General features: G+C 39.5%; 1 protein-coding gene across 5 annotated transcripts in view; it reads right to left on the bottom strand.

Annotated features, from left to right (window-relative positions):
• Positions 1-16,695, bottom strand: part of DOCK4 (dedicator of cytokinesis 4) — a 311,504-nt gene that overhangs the window by 174,393 nt on the left and 120,416 nt on the right. For all 5 annotated transcript variants that reach the window (XM_089524305.1, XM_089524307.1, XM_089524306.1 and 2 more), the window contains exons 3-8: positions 14,515-14,555; positions 12,367-12,422; positions 10,875-10,971; positions 7,575-7,723; positions 3,165-3,249; positions 567-718 (exon numbers count right to left, since the gene is read on the bottom strand). In XM_089524305.1, coding sequence (XP_089380431.1) covers positions 567-718; positions 3,165-3,249; positions 7,575-7,723; positions 10,875-10,971; positions 12,367-12,422; positions 14,515-14,555 — 580 coding nt within the window. The remainder of the gene's footprint in view (positions 1-566; positions 719-3,164; positions 3,250-7,574; positions 7,724-10,874; positions 10,972-12,366; positions 12,423-14,514; positions 14,556-16,695) is intronic.

The following is a 16,695-nucleotide window of genomic DNA, read 5'->3' on the forward strand; positions in this document are numbered from 1 at the left end:
CATCCAATTGTAGAAATGTCTGTTCAGAAGTAAATCCCAAATAGTGGCACAGTTCTATAGATACCTTCTCAGCAGTAAATCCCATCTGACAGTACAGTTCTACAGATCAGTTTGGTCCATTGCTTGAGAGGGTTCAGCTGTCTCTCCTATACTCCTAGCTGCACCAGAAGTAACACTGGATCACTTCTGGTAACCATCTGGATTTTCTTTTTAAAAATTGCCTTTTTTTTTTTTTTTTTTTTTTGCTTTTTTCCCTCCAGGGGGTGGTTCTAAAGGTGTAGGTGGTCTAGACTATCACCTTTTTGGACAATTTGAGGTCTGGTTTTGATTAAAAATCAGCACACACAATAATTTCACATGCTCAAAAAAGTCCACCTAGATTTTTTTAAAATGCACAACAAAAATACAATACAAATGTAAGATTATATATACCCACTTCACAAAATCAAAGAATCAAAGTCACAAAAGCAAAATGGCACAAACCCATTGGCTAAATGGAGTGAAAGCAAAATGGGTAATGCAACAACAGTTTTGCATTTTTTTCCTCATGAAAATGGGAGCACTACCTGATTGGTCGATTCTCTTTACTATCAAAAAGCGAGAATATTACTTCCAGTTCTTCCCCCAGGTTAGAACACATTAGGCTCTTCATCTGAACAAAGAGGTGGTGGCTGCTTGCTGGAACAGGTGTGTCTTTCTTGCGATGACGGTGCTCCATCTAAGAATGGACATCAACAAAAAGTAGCAGTCAGTTTTTATTGTTTCAAATGGAAATATACTATGGAGGAGTGGCAGCTGCTAATTTCCATATCAGTAAGTGATAGATATACTTCAACTTTTAGACCTAACTTTAAAGGCACTGTCTTCCAAGGATCAGATGAGAACTACCACCTACATAGGTTCAGAACCTTGGATAGCTCTTCTGAAATTGAAACTAAAACGTGTAACACATTGAAATGCGTAAAGCAAGTGTGCACTGTATCTACCAAGGAGAGTGCAGAATTTAAGATTATATTTTTCTCAACACAAGTCACATAAACTTTGTCCACAACATCCATTATTTTAACCTCACAAACTCACTAAATTTTAACAGTTTTCCTTGTGAGGTAATACTGAGAAGTGCTTTAAGGGGGTCCCCCACTTGTGGTTAAGTTTGAAAGCCAACCAATACTTTATCTAACCAATTAGACAACACTAGCCCCATTGCATTTATTAGTTTTCTTTATTTGTTTAACTTATATCCCATCTTCCTCCCAACAAGGGACCCCATTTATCTCAATTTGTGTTTACAGATTTGATTATTTGCTTTATCCTATCATTCCTCCACAAGGCTCACAGATGGCATACCATGTTCTCCCTTCACCCATGTTATCCTCACAACAATCTCTGAGGTTGGTTGGGCTGAGGGAAAAGAAGCGAAGGGGAAAAAAATAGGAGAGGGGGGGAAGTGAGGGAAGAAACAGGAAATGGGATTTACCCAAATTGAAGTACAGTCAGCCCTCCACAGTTAGATATTTGACTTTTATTTCCCACTTTCACAGGAGTCCTATACCCCTAACCACAGTAAATCTGTGAGGGTCCACTGCAGTAACCTTCAATACTTAGTGGAGTCTTGTACCTTATCCAATTTTTGTTTTAATCCAGCACTCCAACCCTATATCACACTCTGCATTAGGGTAAGGTTTGTTTGTTTGTTTTTTGCAACTGTCCCCCTTCACAGGGGGGAAAGGCAATGGGCAGTGTGTGGATGTATCTGGAATAACCCCACCAACCCATAGATACTAAACTTAAACTCCAGCAGAACACATTATTTGATATTTTGAAACAAGCATGCTATGCCTCTTTGTGTTTGCAAGCTAATTTGTTTTTAAAACACCTTAGTCTTCTGGCAAGAATTATGGATTTGCCTCCACTATGGAACTATCTTCAGTACCATGCTACAAATTATCTGGCCTCTTCTGCTGTTTTCATTACACGTAATGCATATTTTAGTGATATATCTTTTCACCTTTGGAAAGCAAAGCAAAGCTAGGCAGTAATGAAATGGAAGTTTGAAAAGCTTTTCATAATGCCTGCAAAACAGTCACCTCAGCAATTTAGCCATTCAATGGTGCTATTTCCAAGAACTCCCATCTTGCATATTCTGATGTTTTGACATAAACATACTTTTTTAAAAACAAAAAAAAGCAGTGTGTCTGATAGCTTTAAAAATGCATTTCTCTCTGGTGAAATTATACTGAAGACTTTGTTAGGCATCTGATGCTTGAGTATTGGAGAATCTCGCCTTTTTGCAAAGCATATAACTCTTAAACAAGTCCATTTAATAATAATTAGTAAAGAGAGCCAGCATGGTGTAGTGGTTTGAGCATGGGATTATAATTTTGTAGACCAGGATTCAAATCCCCACTTAGCCATAGAAATCCACTGGGTGAGCTTGGCAAGTCACACTCTCTCAGCTTCAGAGAAAAGGAAATACAAACTCCCTCTTGGCAAATCTTATAAAAAAAATCCATGATTTAGGGTCACCTTAAATTGGAAACGATTTGAATGCATGCAACAACAACAACAAAATAAGTATTTAGGTTCACTGTGTATAAAGCCATTTTTAATTGTTTTTGCTGCATATGAGAAATAGCACGTTGTTGAAAATGTATTACAGTATTTTGCTGCAATATTAAATTGAAAACTGAGCATTTCCTGTCCTTTACAAAGAACTTATAATTCTCCCAAAGCAGTTTATTTTGTGTTAATTTTGAACTGGAATTCAGTCTAAGGAAAAGCAAAAATGCAGTGGTTTGTGGGAAATCAATATTTAGCATGTTGTGGCTGAAAGCCAATGGCTTCAAAATCCTCACAAGGAATTTTTCCACACAGAGGTTTTTTTTCCAGGAGCAACTGAACACGGAAAAAGAAATCCTTGTGCTCATTTCCTTTCTTGTGACATATTTCAGAACTACATTCTTGTTTGGTTTTAACTACAGTTAGAGGTGGTCAAGTAAAACACCTACTAACGGTAAAGGGACACCTAGTCAGTGTACAAGGAGAAAGTGTATGTTCCTATGACCCAGTGCCAACTGCTTAATCCTAGTTAACACCTAGGTTACATCTGCAGCAGTAGTCCCCTACTGACAATTTCAATTAACAGAGAGAGCTGGAGTACTTACCAATCTATACAGCTCTGTAATACTGATTTCCTCTGGATCTACCATTCCATATTCCTTTCTTGGAACCAAGTCCAATCCCAGTTGTCTGTAAGTGAATATGGAAGATCTGGTTAGTGAAAAACTTTCCAAGGTACCCTGAGCAGAATCTTCTAAAAGCATACAATTTTTCATTCCATTTCTCCTTACCTTTATATGCTACAATATTTAAAAATCATCTACAGTAACAGTGTGGGGGAAGAAGAAATATACATTTTGTACAGAATGAAGTCCAGTACAAGAATACAGTTAGAAGCAATCTCAGTTGCTACCATCAATGTAAAACATGTGATGGTTTGAAATGTTTCACATGCAGTTATATTGTTATCTTTACAGGAGCCCTGGTGGCACAGTGGTTAAATGCCTGTACTGCAGCCATTCACTCAAAACCACAAGGTTGCGAGTTCAAGACCAGCAAAAGGGCCCAAACTCGACTCAGGCTTGCATCCTTCTGAGGTCGCTAAAATGAGTACCCAGACTGTTGGGGGCAAATTAGCTTACTTGCTAATTAGCTTACTTGCTGTTCACCGCTATGAGCTTTGGAATAGCGGTATATAAATAAAACAAATTATTATTATTATTATTATTATTATTTACAACGAAGATTAATTATTTTCTAATCTAGCAGACTCATTTCTTTTATAAAAGAAAAGACAGCTGGAAGTTAAATAATAATACTGATGAGGAGAAGTCACAGAGTAAATAACAGAGAAATCTGGCGAGGGAAACAATGGTGATGAGAATATAAGAGTAAAAAGTAAATTTTGGAATTGTTCATTAGGCTTTTCTCTACAACTCAAATGGTTTATCAACTCTTTGTATCTCCCAGGAAACACAGTTTTCGATCAGTGTCTTTTAGAACTCTTCCACACACACACACACACACACACACACACACACACACACACACACACCTTTTAAAATCTTGCTGTTCTTTCCAAGGCTTGGATCCAAAGTTCTACATGGAAGGTATGTCTGCCCAGGAGCACAGGATCACTGTACTAGTACCCCATTCTGCAGCCCTTTCTGATGAGACAGGGCTTGCTTATCATAGAATAGCAGCTTTATTTATATACCGCTTCATACCACGCTAAGCAGTCTCTAAGCAGTTTACAACTATAAGCTAATTGCTTATAGTTTTAGCTACCTTGGAAGGAAGCAAGGCTGATTCAACCCTGATCCCCTGGCTGGGACTGAACTCACAACCTTGTGGTTTGTGAGTGAGTGGCTGCAGTACTGTCATTTAACCACTGCACCACCAGGTTTCATTTAGAAGTGGATGGGTTCTAAGGTATTATGATGAGAAGGCAGTTCCAAACATTTTTGTGCATGTACCTTGACTCAGTCTTCCTTCTGTAACTAAATGATGCAACAATTGTCTGAGTAAAAATAATGTTACCAGATGGCATAAACATGATAAACTCATCCATTTAACCTTGCAAAGCAATAGAAACACTTAAAGTATCTTTGATTTCTAAACTGTACTAGCAGCTCCTTTGATTTAGTAGATTAAAGCTCTTGCAGGAATGCCTGCCACCTTGCTTCTCATAAACAACCAGTGGCAAACCATTTATGCAGAAATATAAAAGGTGCCAAATCTGTTCAGGAAAACGTTCTACTTTTAAACAAATGCATCTCCAAAATCTTCTTTCCCAAGCAAGCTGCTTATGATGTGAATTAACCTTCATCCTCTCTACCACTCTCAAAGATCTCTAATTCTGTAAAATGCAACTCCATATCACCAAGCATACTTTACCCCATATTTGCTCTCTGTCCATTCTGCAAATTAAAGGAATACTTCTCAGGCTATCATTGTGAAAGACTCAAAATTGTTTTCCTAATATGTTTGGTACCAGTTCCATATCATGGACCAGCAACTGATAGTTCATGGACTAGTGCCAGTCCAGAAACTACCACTTTGAGTAAGAATGTCCTAAAATAAATTGAAATAAAGTTTTGATTCCTAAAGTTAAGAGGTCTTAGCAAAATAATTCACATAGTTGACAACACAGTTGAGAAATATTTCATAGGAATTGATGACAATAGGAACAGAAAAATTACTTAGGTTTCTGTGTATATCTGTTTGTCTGTCCAGGACTAAACGTTAGTACTTAGAATGAATGACTCAAGATTCAGAGATGTAAAGAGTTAATATTGTCTTCAATTTAATGGAAGTTTGTGATACCTCCTTGAGCAATTAGAACACATAAACATATCTCGAACATACACAAATCAAACTCTGTCATTAGGCAGAATGAGGCAACTGCCTTAGGCAACAAATTTCAGGTATCTTGAAGTAACATCAGATGTTTGTATTGTTTTAACTAAATTTTTACTATTAGGATTTGTAGGATTTTCCTCCTCCTGTGCCATAATAAACTGCCTAGATTTGGGTAGGTACTATGCATCTTGACTGGAGTGCTACAGAAGAGTGCCACTCATGGCTCCACCTCAAGCAGCAAAATGTACTCGGTTGCCCCTGAACATACAGTCCGCCCTTGTTTTACGTGGGGGATCCGTTCCGGACTCCCCTGCGTAAAGCAAATACCGTGCATGCTCAAGCCCCATTTAACTGAATGGGGCTCATGCATGTGGGAGCGCGGCAGCACACGCGTGCTACAGGCACGCACCCCATTAGTCACAATGGGACTCACTGCCCCTTGCGCCCTGCATGGCTTTCAGCATATGCTGAAAGCCGCGTATAGCGCACCCGCATATGACACGGGTGCACTGTATTATAAAGCCAGAATAAATGCATTTATTTTCCATACTGAACATTTTTAAATCTGGAAATATACCCTACAGGCATGTTTCCTTCACCAGCATCTGCTCCATTCATCTGCTAGGAAAGTAGATAACAAGGCCTCAACAGTTGGCTTCTTTCAAAGAATGAGTCAGAAGGGCCTTATGTCCCATCAGCTTACGGCAGGAACACATCCCTGAACTGGAATGCAAGTGCCAATGTGCTTTATGTCTGTGCTGCCATTCTCTCAAATAATATTGAACTAGAGAAGCCAATCATGTTTATTTCTTCCTCAGCGACATGATGCATGGATAGAATAGCAATGAGCTTGTCGGCTTTTCAAACTCTGCAAGATACTGTCAGGAGCAGCAGGAGCCGTACCTGGCAAGATTCAGATCACACTCAACGTCAACACATTGCTCTATGAATTTTTCATTTTCCCAAACAAGCGACGGCATTCTGCATTTAACAGCAGAGTGAAAGGCATGGTTTTAGCAAGCACAAACACATAAAGAATATGCTTGTTTGCTGTAAAAACTCTAACAGGGCATGTCAATTTACTCAGCATTCTCAAAGCAAATATTCAGATAAAAGAGAGGGGGGGAGATGGGGGGGGGGAGAGAGAAACAAAGGTTTCTGAATTATTTCTGCCTGTAGGTTTTCCCCCTGGTTTACATACACTACTGGAAAGAAACTGATCAGGTTGTAGTTCTAGCAGGATAAAATGAAATCTTGATGCAAAAAAATCTCTGCTGATACCAGAGCAGAATTGAGGTGACTCACTAATGACATTCAATCTAGTATAAAAAAACCTGCCACCAGAAATATCCAATATGCTTCAAGACAACACCACTATACAGAGTGCCTCCTCATACACTAACTTGGAGCACTGGAGTTTCATGAAATAACCATATGCTGCTTAGGAACATACATAAATATCAGGGCTTTGGAAACTTGTTTTTTGTCTTATAGCTCCCAGAAAGCTGGCTGTGCATGATCATTGAAAGATTCTGGGATTTATAGTCCAGAACAGTAAGTTTTATTGGAGCAGGCAGAACATGAAGATCTTTTATAACCTCTTGCTAGGGTATCAGTATGGTGAGAAAGAACTATGTAATGAAACTCAACAACTGGAACATTCACACATTCCCCAGCGACATGAGATCACAGCATTGTACATGTTTTATACCCTAGTTGGAGGATGGGCAGGGGACAGGAACTGCAGAAAGTGGGTAGGAGTGGAATTTTGCTCATGTAAGCAAACTTTCATGTCTTCTGCTTTTCACAGCAGCTCTTTACAACAGAAGTTCATGAAAGTCATGAGGCAAGGCTTGGATGGAAGAGGGGGCTATATATGAAGCTATGAGGGGAAGGGAGATATACTCACTCTTGCCCATAAGGAAGTATCTTCTACTTAAAAATCCTTTCTTGATACTACCCATTTGATTTCCAAAGTTAGCTAGAAAGTACCAATAATGGGTTGGAGATTTAAGCCTTCTGGTGGAAAATCTGGCTCCTTTTCAAGTTTTCATGTTACTGATGTACTGCTCAGAGAATTCAGCTTCCTTTTAGTCACCTTATCATGAACATAATACGCACAGTAAAGGTAATATAACTTGTCTCTTACTCACTCGTTGCCCCAGTCCAAGCGGGCAGTGATGTGCCGTTTGACATCCTTCATCCTATCATGAGTGAGATGGCCCACCAATACTTGCCGTCGTAGGTCTAGTATTTCATTCATTATGTGCCATAATCGGTGAAAGAGATCCCCTTCATTTCTCTGTCAAATACATAATTACATTCTTAAACTGCTAAAGTCATTAAGTTTGGTATAGATGACTGTTGCTGTTTTGATTCCAAAATACTTTTTTAAAAAAATTGAAGATCAATTTTTACTGAAGGATGAGGCTACAATCTAAGGCACAGTACAGACTGCTGCTTTGGGGCAGCCTGCACCCGGTCCTTTCCCCGGAGGATTGGGGCCAGGGCAGCCATACTGGCAGCCCAGAGGCCCCAATCCGGCGCTTCTCCAGGCCATGGAGAAGCGGCAAAATGCCGCTTCCCTGTGGCCTTGAAAGGGGGTGTCCTTGGGGCTTCATGCCCCAGGACACCTCAGGAGCCAGAGCCAGGGCAGAAAGGGGCCACTTGGCCCCTTTCTCCTTGGTGTCGTTCCCGCAGCCGTTTTGTGGCTGCGGGAACAAGGTGTGTCCACTGAAGGAGCTCCATTTCAGAGCTCCTTCATGCACCGTGCCCAGGCTGCCCTAAGCAGCCTGGGGCGGCGCAAAGATGTCATGCCAGCGCCACGCTGTTTGGATGCAGTGTGGCCGTGATGTCATAATGGCACCACCCGTGTACACAGGGTGCTGCTATTATGCTGCCAGTGGCACATATTAGGGTTAGGGAGTGTGTACATGGTGCACGCTCCCTAACCCTAATACCGGCGCTGGCATGCCACTTTTTGGTGGTCTGTACCACGCCTAAGTTAATTCCATTTAAATAAAACCTATTCTTCACTTGTTCATAATCCAACACATCTTGGCAAAAGTAATACTTGTTTTGATATTGGCTTTGTTTCTTTAACCCTCTTTATTGTGTGTGCTTGTATTAGGAGAGAGAGAGAGAATGAGGGGGGTAGACAATGTGTTCTAACAGCAAAGGCTTTTCCTGTCCTTACCCTATCTAACCTCTTCCTGCAGTTGGCTTCCTCACTAGCCCACTTCCTGACCAATAAACTGGTACTTTGTGATACTATGAACAAATAAAAAGAATTGATCTCTTAGCTCAGATTTCAATAGAACAGCATATGCTCTTGGATTAGAATTTAGTATAGTAGCATATGCTTTGTATGCCAAAGGTCCAAAATGCATTCCTGCATATGTCCAGGTGGAGCAGGAATAAACCTTGCTGACACCCTAGAGAGCCATTCCGTGTAGACCAGGGGAGAGATTAATGTGTCCCTCCAGATGTGATAGGAGTTTAGCTCCCAGCATTTCTCACCATAAGATTATGCTAGCTTGGACCTGCTTTCATAAACATCTGAGGGAGCATGTGATTCTCACTCCAGTGTACATGGTGTTGATGCTGAGCAAGATCTAACCCACATTCTCTGCTATTTCAAGGAAACATGGAAAAATCAGCAATAGTCAACAGCCATCCAGAGTGGCAGAGGGTTCAAGTAAAGGATTGTTTTCCAGTGACTAAAACCTAACTCCAATCATAATTCCATTATGCAATTTTCGGATAAGCATGGGATCATTGGTACATTTGATTTTTACTTGAAAATGTGTTAGACACCCATTCCTAAAAGCACAATTTCCCACTTTGAAGAATCAAGGTCAGTTTTTTCAAGCTACCTTTGTGTATCAAAGTGGGCTTTTTCTTTATAAAAACATTTTCTTTATCTTGAATCAAAGTCCAAAGATGCAAGACACTGTTAAAAAGTCATATTTCAATCCCTTTACTAAACAGCTCATTCCCTTGGTTTTCTAAAATTAAATCAGCACCTCAATTTTAATTTCTTGGTATATTTATTGATACACCATTGAAACAGCAATAGCATCTTCTCATAGAAATAGAATAATATAAACATAGTAATCTTAGAGAAATATAAGATTCTATATTTTATTTTTGTTGCTGCTATATGTCTTTCCTTTATTCATATTATTTTTAGAAAGTATGTCTTTTTCCAGACATTCTAGAACAGGAATCTTATAGATGAACGGTTGCTGTATGCATAATATTTATACCTATAACATGTTAGACTTGTATTAATTATAAATGCTGGGCTAAAGGCATATCTACACTACACATATACATCAGTTTCATAACAGTATTATTGTCATGCCTCCATTCTAAGGAAACCTGGAATTGGTTAATGTAATAATGTAATAAAGTTTATTCGGTCATTGACCAGCAAATTGGTTATTTGGTGAGGTAATAAGAAGGTGCAAAAATACCCTGGGAAGAAAAGAGAGATTGAGGATTATGTCGATTTAATTTTATAGTGTAGACATGAACTTACATACTTTGGGAACTCTAGATGACAGGGTGTTCTGGGAGAAAATTCCAAGTATCCCATCTATCTCCCACGATTTCTTAGGATGGAACCATGACAGTGGAAGTGATGTGGAACTGGTATAACTGTGCTATGTAGATACACACGAAATATAATATATAGGACTCAACAGATTGCCTAGACCATCCGTTTTGAAAGCTACAACTACCAGCGGGAAGTGTGGGTGACCTTATTCAAACTTCCTCTTCCCCTTTCTTTAACCAGCAGTTTGTAGGTACTCAAAGACTTCCAGTACCTCTGATGTGAAGCCTAGATTGAAAAGGTTTTAAGAATGGTGGTGAAAATATCCACATGGTCAAAAACACCAAAATATCTACAGTTACATTGTTAGCTATCTATCTATCTATCTATCTATCTATCTATCTATCTATCTATCCCACTTTTTCCTGGCCCAAGTCACAAACCAGGATATAAGCAAACATAATTATTCCAGATCCTCCATTTATTTGTGCACACTCTGTTTAAAAAAATGAGAACAGAAAACAGCACTGCTGTGTAGCATTAACAATATTACCACTGAAATATGATAAATGGAAAGTTAACTTTAAAAAAACCTGAAATTATTCTGATTAATTATGTTGTGTAAATAGGTTTGAAGGGCAAACTAGTCTTAATTATGTTTCTGACCCTATTCCCTAAATTAAATTTCTTAAAAGAAAAAAAAAGTTAAAGACAAAGATAATAATAATATTATTGATAGTAATAATATCTTTGTACAGATCCTAAACTCCAATACTGAATTAGGATCATTGAGATAGACGTGGGAGATGTCTGATTCGAAGCAATAGTCTTCCAAAGTGTCCACATCTCAACAATCTTGATAAAATCATTAGCAATTTTAAGTATAATCATTTACCACATAAAGTTGTTTCCACATTGTCCCCCAGTCTCTTAATGTTGATGTCATCTCTGTAATAACAGAATCCTCTGTTGGAACAACCATTTCAAATTGCCTGTTAGAACAAGAAGATATAAGATATGAAACAAACATTTTAACCATACTGCTGTTAAACCTTAGCAAGAAACCATTCAAACTGTCTTAGATATCTGGGATTTCCTTCAGCTCACTATGCTCTGCACTTTGGAATCAAGAACAAAGACAATAAACCATGCTGTTATGTGAGGACAGGACTGGACTGGGACATTTTGCTGCCTGAAAAATGGTGTCTGACCCCAGTCCTCATATGGTGGTTTTGGACTGTGTCTTCCTTCATATCTCAAGGAAGCCGACTCACTTATGAGGTACATGACACACAGAGCTCTGTCTTCAAATCCTTTGCACCACTCTGGGCCACTTGGCCATCTACCTGAGGAAGCTGCCAGCCGTGTGTTCATGACTTTATAACAATCATTGCACTGGAGCATCAAGCATACTACTAAACTCAACTTGGTTCACATTGCCTTTTGGAAGTAGCATCAAGTAATGTTCCAGCTTGGGGATGAAGGATTTGTTGCTGTTGTTGTGTACCTTCAAGTCATTTCTAAGGCAAAACTATAATAGGATTTTCTTGGCAAGATTTGTTCAGAAGGGGTTTGCCATTGCTTTCTCCTGAGGCTGAGAGCTTGTGATTTGTCCAAGGTCACCCAGTGGGTTTCATGGTCAAGCAGGGAATCAAACCGTGGTCTCCATAGTCTAACATTCAAACCACTATGCCATGCTGGCTCTTACAATTATAAATTGTAATTAATTAGAATCAACCCTTTTGCTTAACAAATATTTTAGAGTTGGCAAGCTATGGTCCATTCAGCTGAAGTCCATTTAGCCCTGAGTAAATTATGTTAATCACCAGTAATACTTTCACTCCAGCAGGGCAGCTGTATTCAGACTGGTGTAAGGAAAAGAAAGAAAGAATCCTGTGGCAGCTTAGAGATTAACATTTGTTGATCGTACATCCATAGCAAACACAAGCTGCCTGCTTCTTCTAATCATGGATAAGAGATCAAGAGCTTGCATACTCCTTCCCATCCTCCATACGAAACACACACATTCACACACAAACACCTCACCTTTGAAATTAAACATTGTATATTTCCACTGCTGCTGTTTTCCCTGTTTGTAGTTAGGTCAACCCACAGTTTAAAAACCCATTTCTAACATGTAACATGTTTAGTGGCCGGGAAGGGGGGGGGGGGGGTTTGACACTGAACCATAGTTACCTTAAAAATTAGAAGGATATTAGAATGGAGTGGGATATGAAAGGCTCTGCACTAGGTCTTTCAGGTGCCATAGGCCCTTTTGCTAGTCCAATACTTTTATTCATCTCTAGCATGATTACTTCGTCAACACATACTTTCCCTACAGTCACTTGTCATTTGCTAAAATTAGGAAGCTCAGACTGTTTACATACCCTTTGTTCTTAACACATGCATTTTTCAAGTGAATATAGTTGGATGGGAAGATACCCTGAAAAAGAAGAGAGTCCAATAAATGCAAGAAATTTCCCAAAATAAAGAGAGGAAATGGGCATAAATGAAGCATATGCATATGTCTGTCCACGTGTGAAAAACACAGACACCCATCTTTTATGATTGAAATAAAAAGTACTTTGTTGTTCTGTGCCTTGAGGTCATTTCTGACTTAGGTAAATCCTAAGGGGAACCTATCACAGCATTTCCTTGGTAAGATTGTTCAAAGAGGGGTTGCTGTCACCTTCATCTGAGGCTGAGAAAATGTGACTTGCTGAAAGTCAACCAGTGGATTTTCATGGTCGAGCAGAGATTTGAACACTGGTGTCTGTCTGGTGTTGTAGTGCAATGCTCAAACCACAACACCACTTTGGCTTTGTACTAGTGAAAAGTAAATAGCAGTGGAATTTCATGAATTTACACAGACTAAGGGAACATTTAAAATAATTGATGGCTTTTATGTGGTTAAAATTTACCATTCTGAGGATAGATTGAATCCTCAAAGAAACACTCAAGTATAATACAAAGCAGGCACAGCAACAGAAAAACTTCTGCTGTCTTCTTTATTTCTACCATTATTATCTCCATACCAACCATAGCAGAAAGTCTGGGTATTAGTAAGCCCAAGAGTGGAGTGAGCCTACCATTCTTCTTTCATGCGCTTTACTGCAGATTCTACCATCTGCCTTCCTGATCCACTCAGTACGTTTTCACACTACACATATGTGGCACTATGGGTCCATACAGACAGACCAAAATCGAGTCATTTTGGAGGTATGCTGTTTAAATGATACATGCATCTTAAGAGAAGTTGCGCCAAAGCTGCGCTCCAGTCCTTAGGACTGGCGTGTGGCTTTGGCACAGCTTCTGGCCTCTTAGGACGCATGCATCATTTGAACAGCATACCTCCAAAGTGATCTGAAGCAGCTTTATTTTGACCTGTCTGTACAGGCTCTAGGATTCCACTTTAGCTGCCAGGAATCCTGGGGTCTATGTTTGGCTGAGGCCCTAGAGGTCTCTGGCTGTGAATGCTAAATGACCCTTTCTAAATTGCAAATTCCAGGATCCCCTAGGATGTTACCATGGCAGTTAAAGTGATACTATAGCACTATAACTATGTACCATGAAAGGCTCCTGGTTAAACCAGAGCATCAACACAACTGCTGGGTCATTTGTACTTTATCTGTTTCTTATAGGATAGACATTGGCATAGGCAGGAAGACATTGACCCATTTCTGCTCTGGAAGACTTCTTCCACTCTTTTATAATCTGACTTCCCTAGCATCTTACACAGTTCCCTTTACAGTGTCTCAACACTCTTTTCATGTTACATCCTACTTTCTACTGCTTTAATAGAAAGATAGCATCCAACTTGTGGCATTGCATCCTCTTCTCCCAAAACCAATTGTATGCTGCAATGTTAGTGAGTTACTAGGGCTTGGACTACAGCTACTGAATGAACTTGCTCCATCTATGCGGCACTCCCACCCATCACCCTAGTGCATGCAATGGGATTTTTCCATTCATGTACTTTGTTTCTCTGTATTTTCTCCCAAGCACAACCACTAACAGTCTATCAAGGGCTACAACTCCCTTCTATGTTTAAAATTTAATTATTATGTTGTTATAAGGGTTATGCAGTGGCTCAAATGGTTAAGACGCTAATCCTGTTGACTGCAAGATCAGCAGGTTAGCAGTTCTAGGCCCACATGCCGCATGATTGGATGAGCTCCCGTCACTAGTCCCAGCTTCTGCCAACCTAGCAGTTCGAAAGTGTGCAAATGCAAGTAGATGGATAGGTACCACTTAGGTGGGAAGATAACAGTGATTAGTGCAGCCATGCTGCCCACATGAGCACCACAGGAGTCTTCGGACCACGATTAGAAACAGATATGAGCTTAGAAATAAAGATGAGCAGCACCCCCTACAATCAGTTACAATTAGGTATTCATGTCAAGGGACTAGCTTTACCTTTACCTCTACCTGTAATCTTATTTTATGCCAGACAATATATGTGTTGTGTGACACCTCAATAAACTATCTAACTATTCAATGCATGAAATTTAATTTAGAAACAGAAGTAGTTTTACCTTAAGATGTGGGTTTTTTAAGGCAAATCCTCTGTACCAGCCTGTAGAGAAGTAACAATTATTGTAAACTTGCATTTATATTAAAGCAGAATGTCTCATAGATAGCTGATAATAATCTAGAGATAATATTATTATCTACAATAACAACAACTTATTATTATTATTATTATTATTATTATTATTATTATTATTATTATTATTTCTTACCCGTCTCTCCCCAGAATTCAAGGCAGGGTACAACATTGAATAAAACGTATGAAACCATTTAAACACAGAGGTTAAAACACATAAACACAGGACACATTAAAATCATCCAAACATAAAGTTAAAAATATACCAATTTAAAATTCATAGTTTAAAATTGACTGGGATAGATTTAGATAAGGGTCTAAACCTAAGGCCCCAAAACAGATGGGCCAAAAGGTGTGGCTTCCAGTTGCTTTAGGGGTGTGGCGTGCAAGAAAAAACATGGCCTTGACGCAGCCAGAAGACTCTCCTTGCCAGTGGCCCGTTTGGGACTGTGGAGGCAGCCCACTTTCAGAGCGGGCCATCCAGTCACCCTGGTCCCTAGCTGATTTGTGGGCTGATTGTGGCTGGAGCAGCCAGAGGCCACTCCAAACTGCCAGCTCTAACTCTTAATGCCAGCTATAGTGGATACATTAAATCAATGGTCCCCAAACTTTTGGGGGCTACCACCCCCTTTCCTCTTGCACAACAACCTAGCACCCTTCATGAGTATTTCTTGATATTAAGTCTACTGTTCTAAAATCAAAACAACCAATCTCAGTTGCTTCTCTCTTTGCGCCCAAGCAGGTGACGAGGCTCATGCAGGCAGGTGACAAGCAGGAGACACCATCACAGGAAGAAATCAGGGTGGCTGCACAATGGTTTTAAGGGACTCAAAAAAGAAATTTCATGTAACCCTCATCCCCACCATGGTCCTACAGGCCGTTGGTTCCCCTTGACTTTCTTGCACACCAATACTTTGACTGAAGGCCTCCCTACTGTCCAGTTTTCCTCTCACCACCTCCCTGGATCTTTCCACAGCCCCTATGGGGCATACCACATGCTTTGGGAATCAGTACATTACATCAGTATACAAGTTCCATTGATTCAAGAACATACTCTAATTGGGACTAATTATCTAAGCCACAAATATTTCACAGAAAATGATACAAACAGATTTGTATAATGTCATTGTTACATAGCTTTGCATCAGCAATTCCTTTACCCTTTGGTGGAAATTGTGGATGAGGACCATGCTGAGGACTGAAGTCTTTTTATATATGAGTGTTTTCACCAAGAGCATGTTAATATCCATTTGTGACTCATACCTCTAGCCTGATGTAGTTTCACAGTGTTCTCTAGAATGTCTAATGAACTGACACCATACTGTGTTGCCAGAATAAAACCAATGCTAACTTCTGTTTTCCAATAAGCATCCAGAACTTGAACTTTTTTTAAAAAAACACAATCTACTCAGTTCAAACTGATTTATTTATTCATTCATTTATTTATGCCATAATTTAAAAGCCATTGCAAAGGTGAATCCAACTGCTAAGTAATCTTATCATTTAATGGTTAGATCATTAAAATAAATGCAGATGACACTGCACTATCACTCAGAACAACAAGCATTCTTTTCTAAACAGGTAACTCTCATGAAAAGAGAATGCTTATTCCCCTGTCGTAATACCACCTAATCAGAGGTCTCTTCCACAGACCATCTTGCATAAACTCTGAAATCCAAATAGGACACTAGAAGCCTCATCACGTGTGAAAAGGAAACCGAAATTGAATGGGAAAGTAATAGCTTTCTCCATGCTTCTCTGCATCCTGTTGTCACACTTCCTTTCTCATTCCAAATGAAGACAGTCTTAAAAGCATGCCTTTTGCCAAACATGCTCCCTTGATGGCATGTGGAGAGGCACAGAGAAAGCTATTACTCTCCCACTCCATTTCAACTTTCTTTTCTCATGTAATAAGCCCTTTGTGTCTATGCAACATGCAACCAGCAGAATGCTCTATGTCTGATGGTTGCCTTTCCTTCTTCCATCTTTTTCTCTCAGCGGTTTTTACAATCTCTCTAGTTTTTACAGTATTTAAGTGTCTGGCCTGGGTTACTTTAAAAGATGATTTTTCATTACTCTTCCCCAATGAAGGATAATAATTCCCATGTTA

Source organism: Sceloporus occidentalis, unplaced genomic scaffold (genome assembly GCF_023333645.1).
Source record: "Sceloporus occidentalis isolate IW3139 unplaced genomic scaffold, rSceOcc1.0.p SCAF_5, whole genome shotgun sequence".
In the NCBI taxonomy this organism is placed as follows: Eukaryota; Metazoa; Chordata; class Lepidosauria; order Squamata; family Phrynosomatidae; genus Sceloporus; species Sceloporus occidentalis.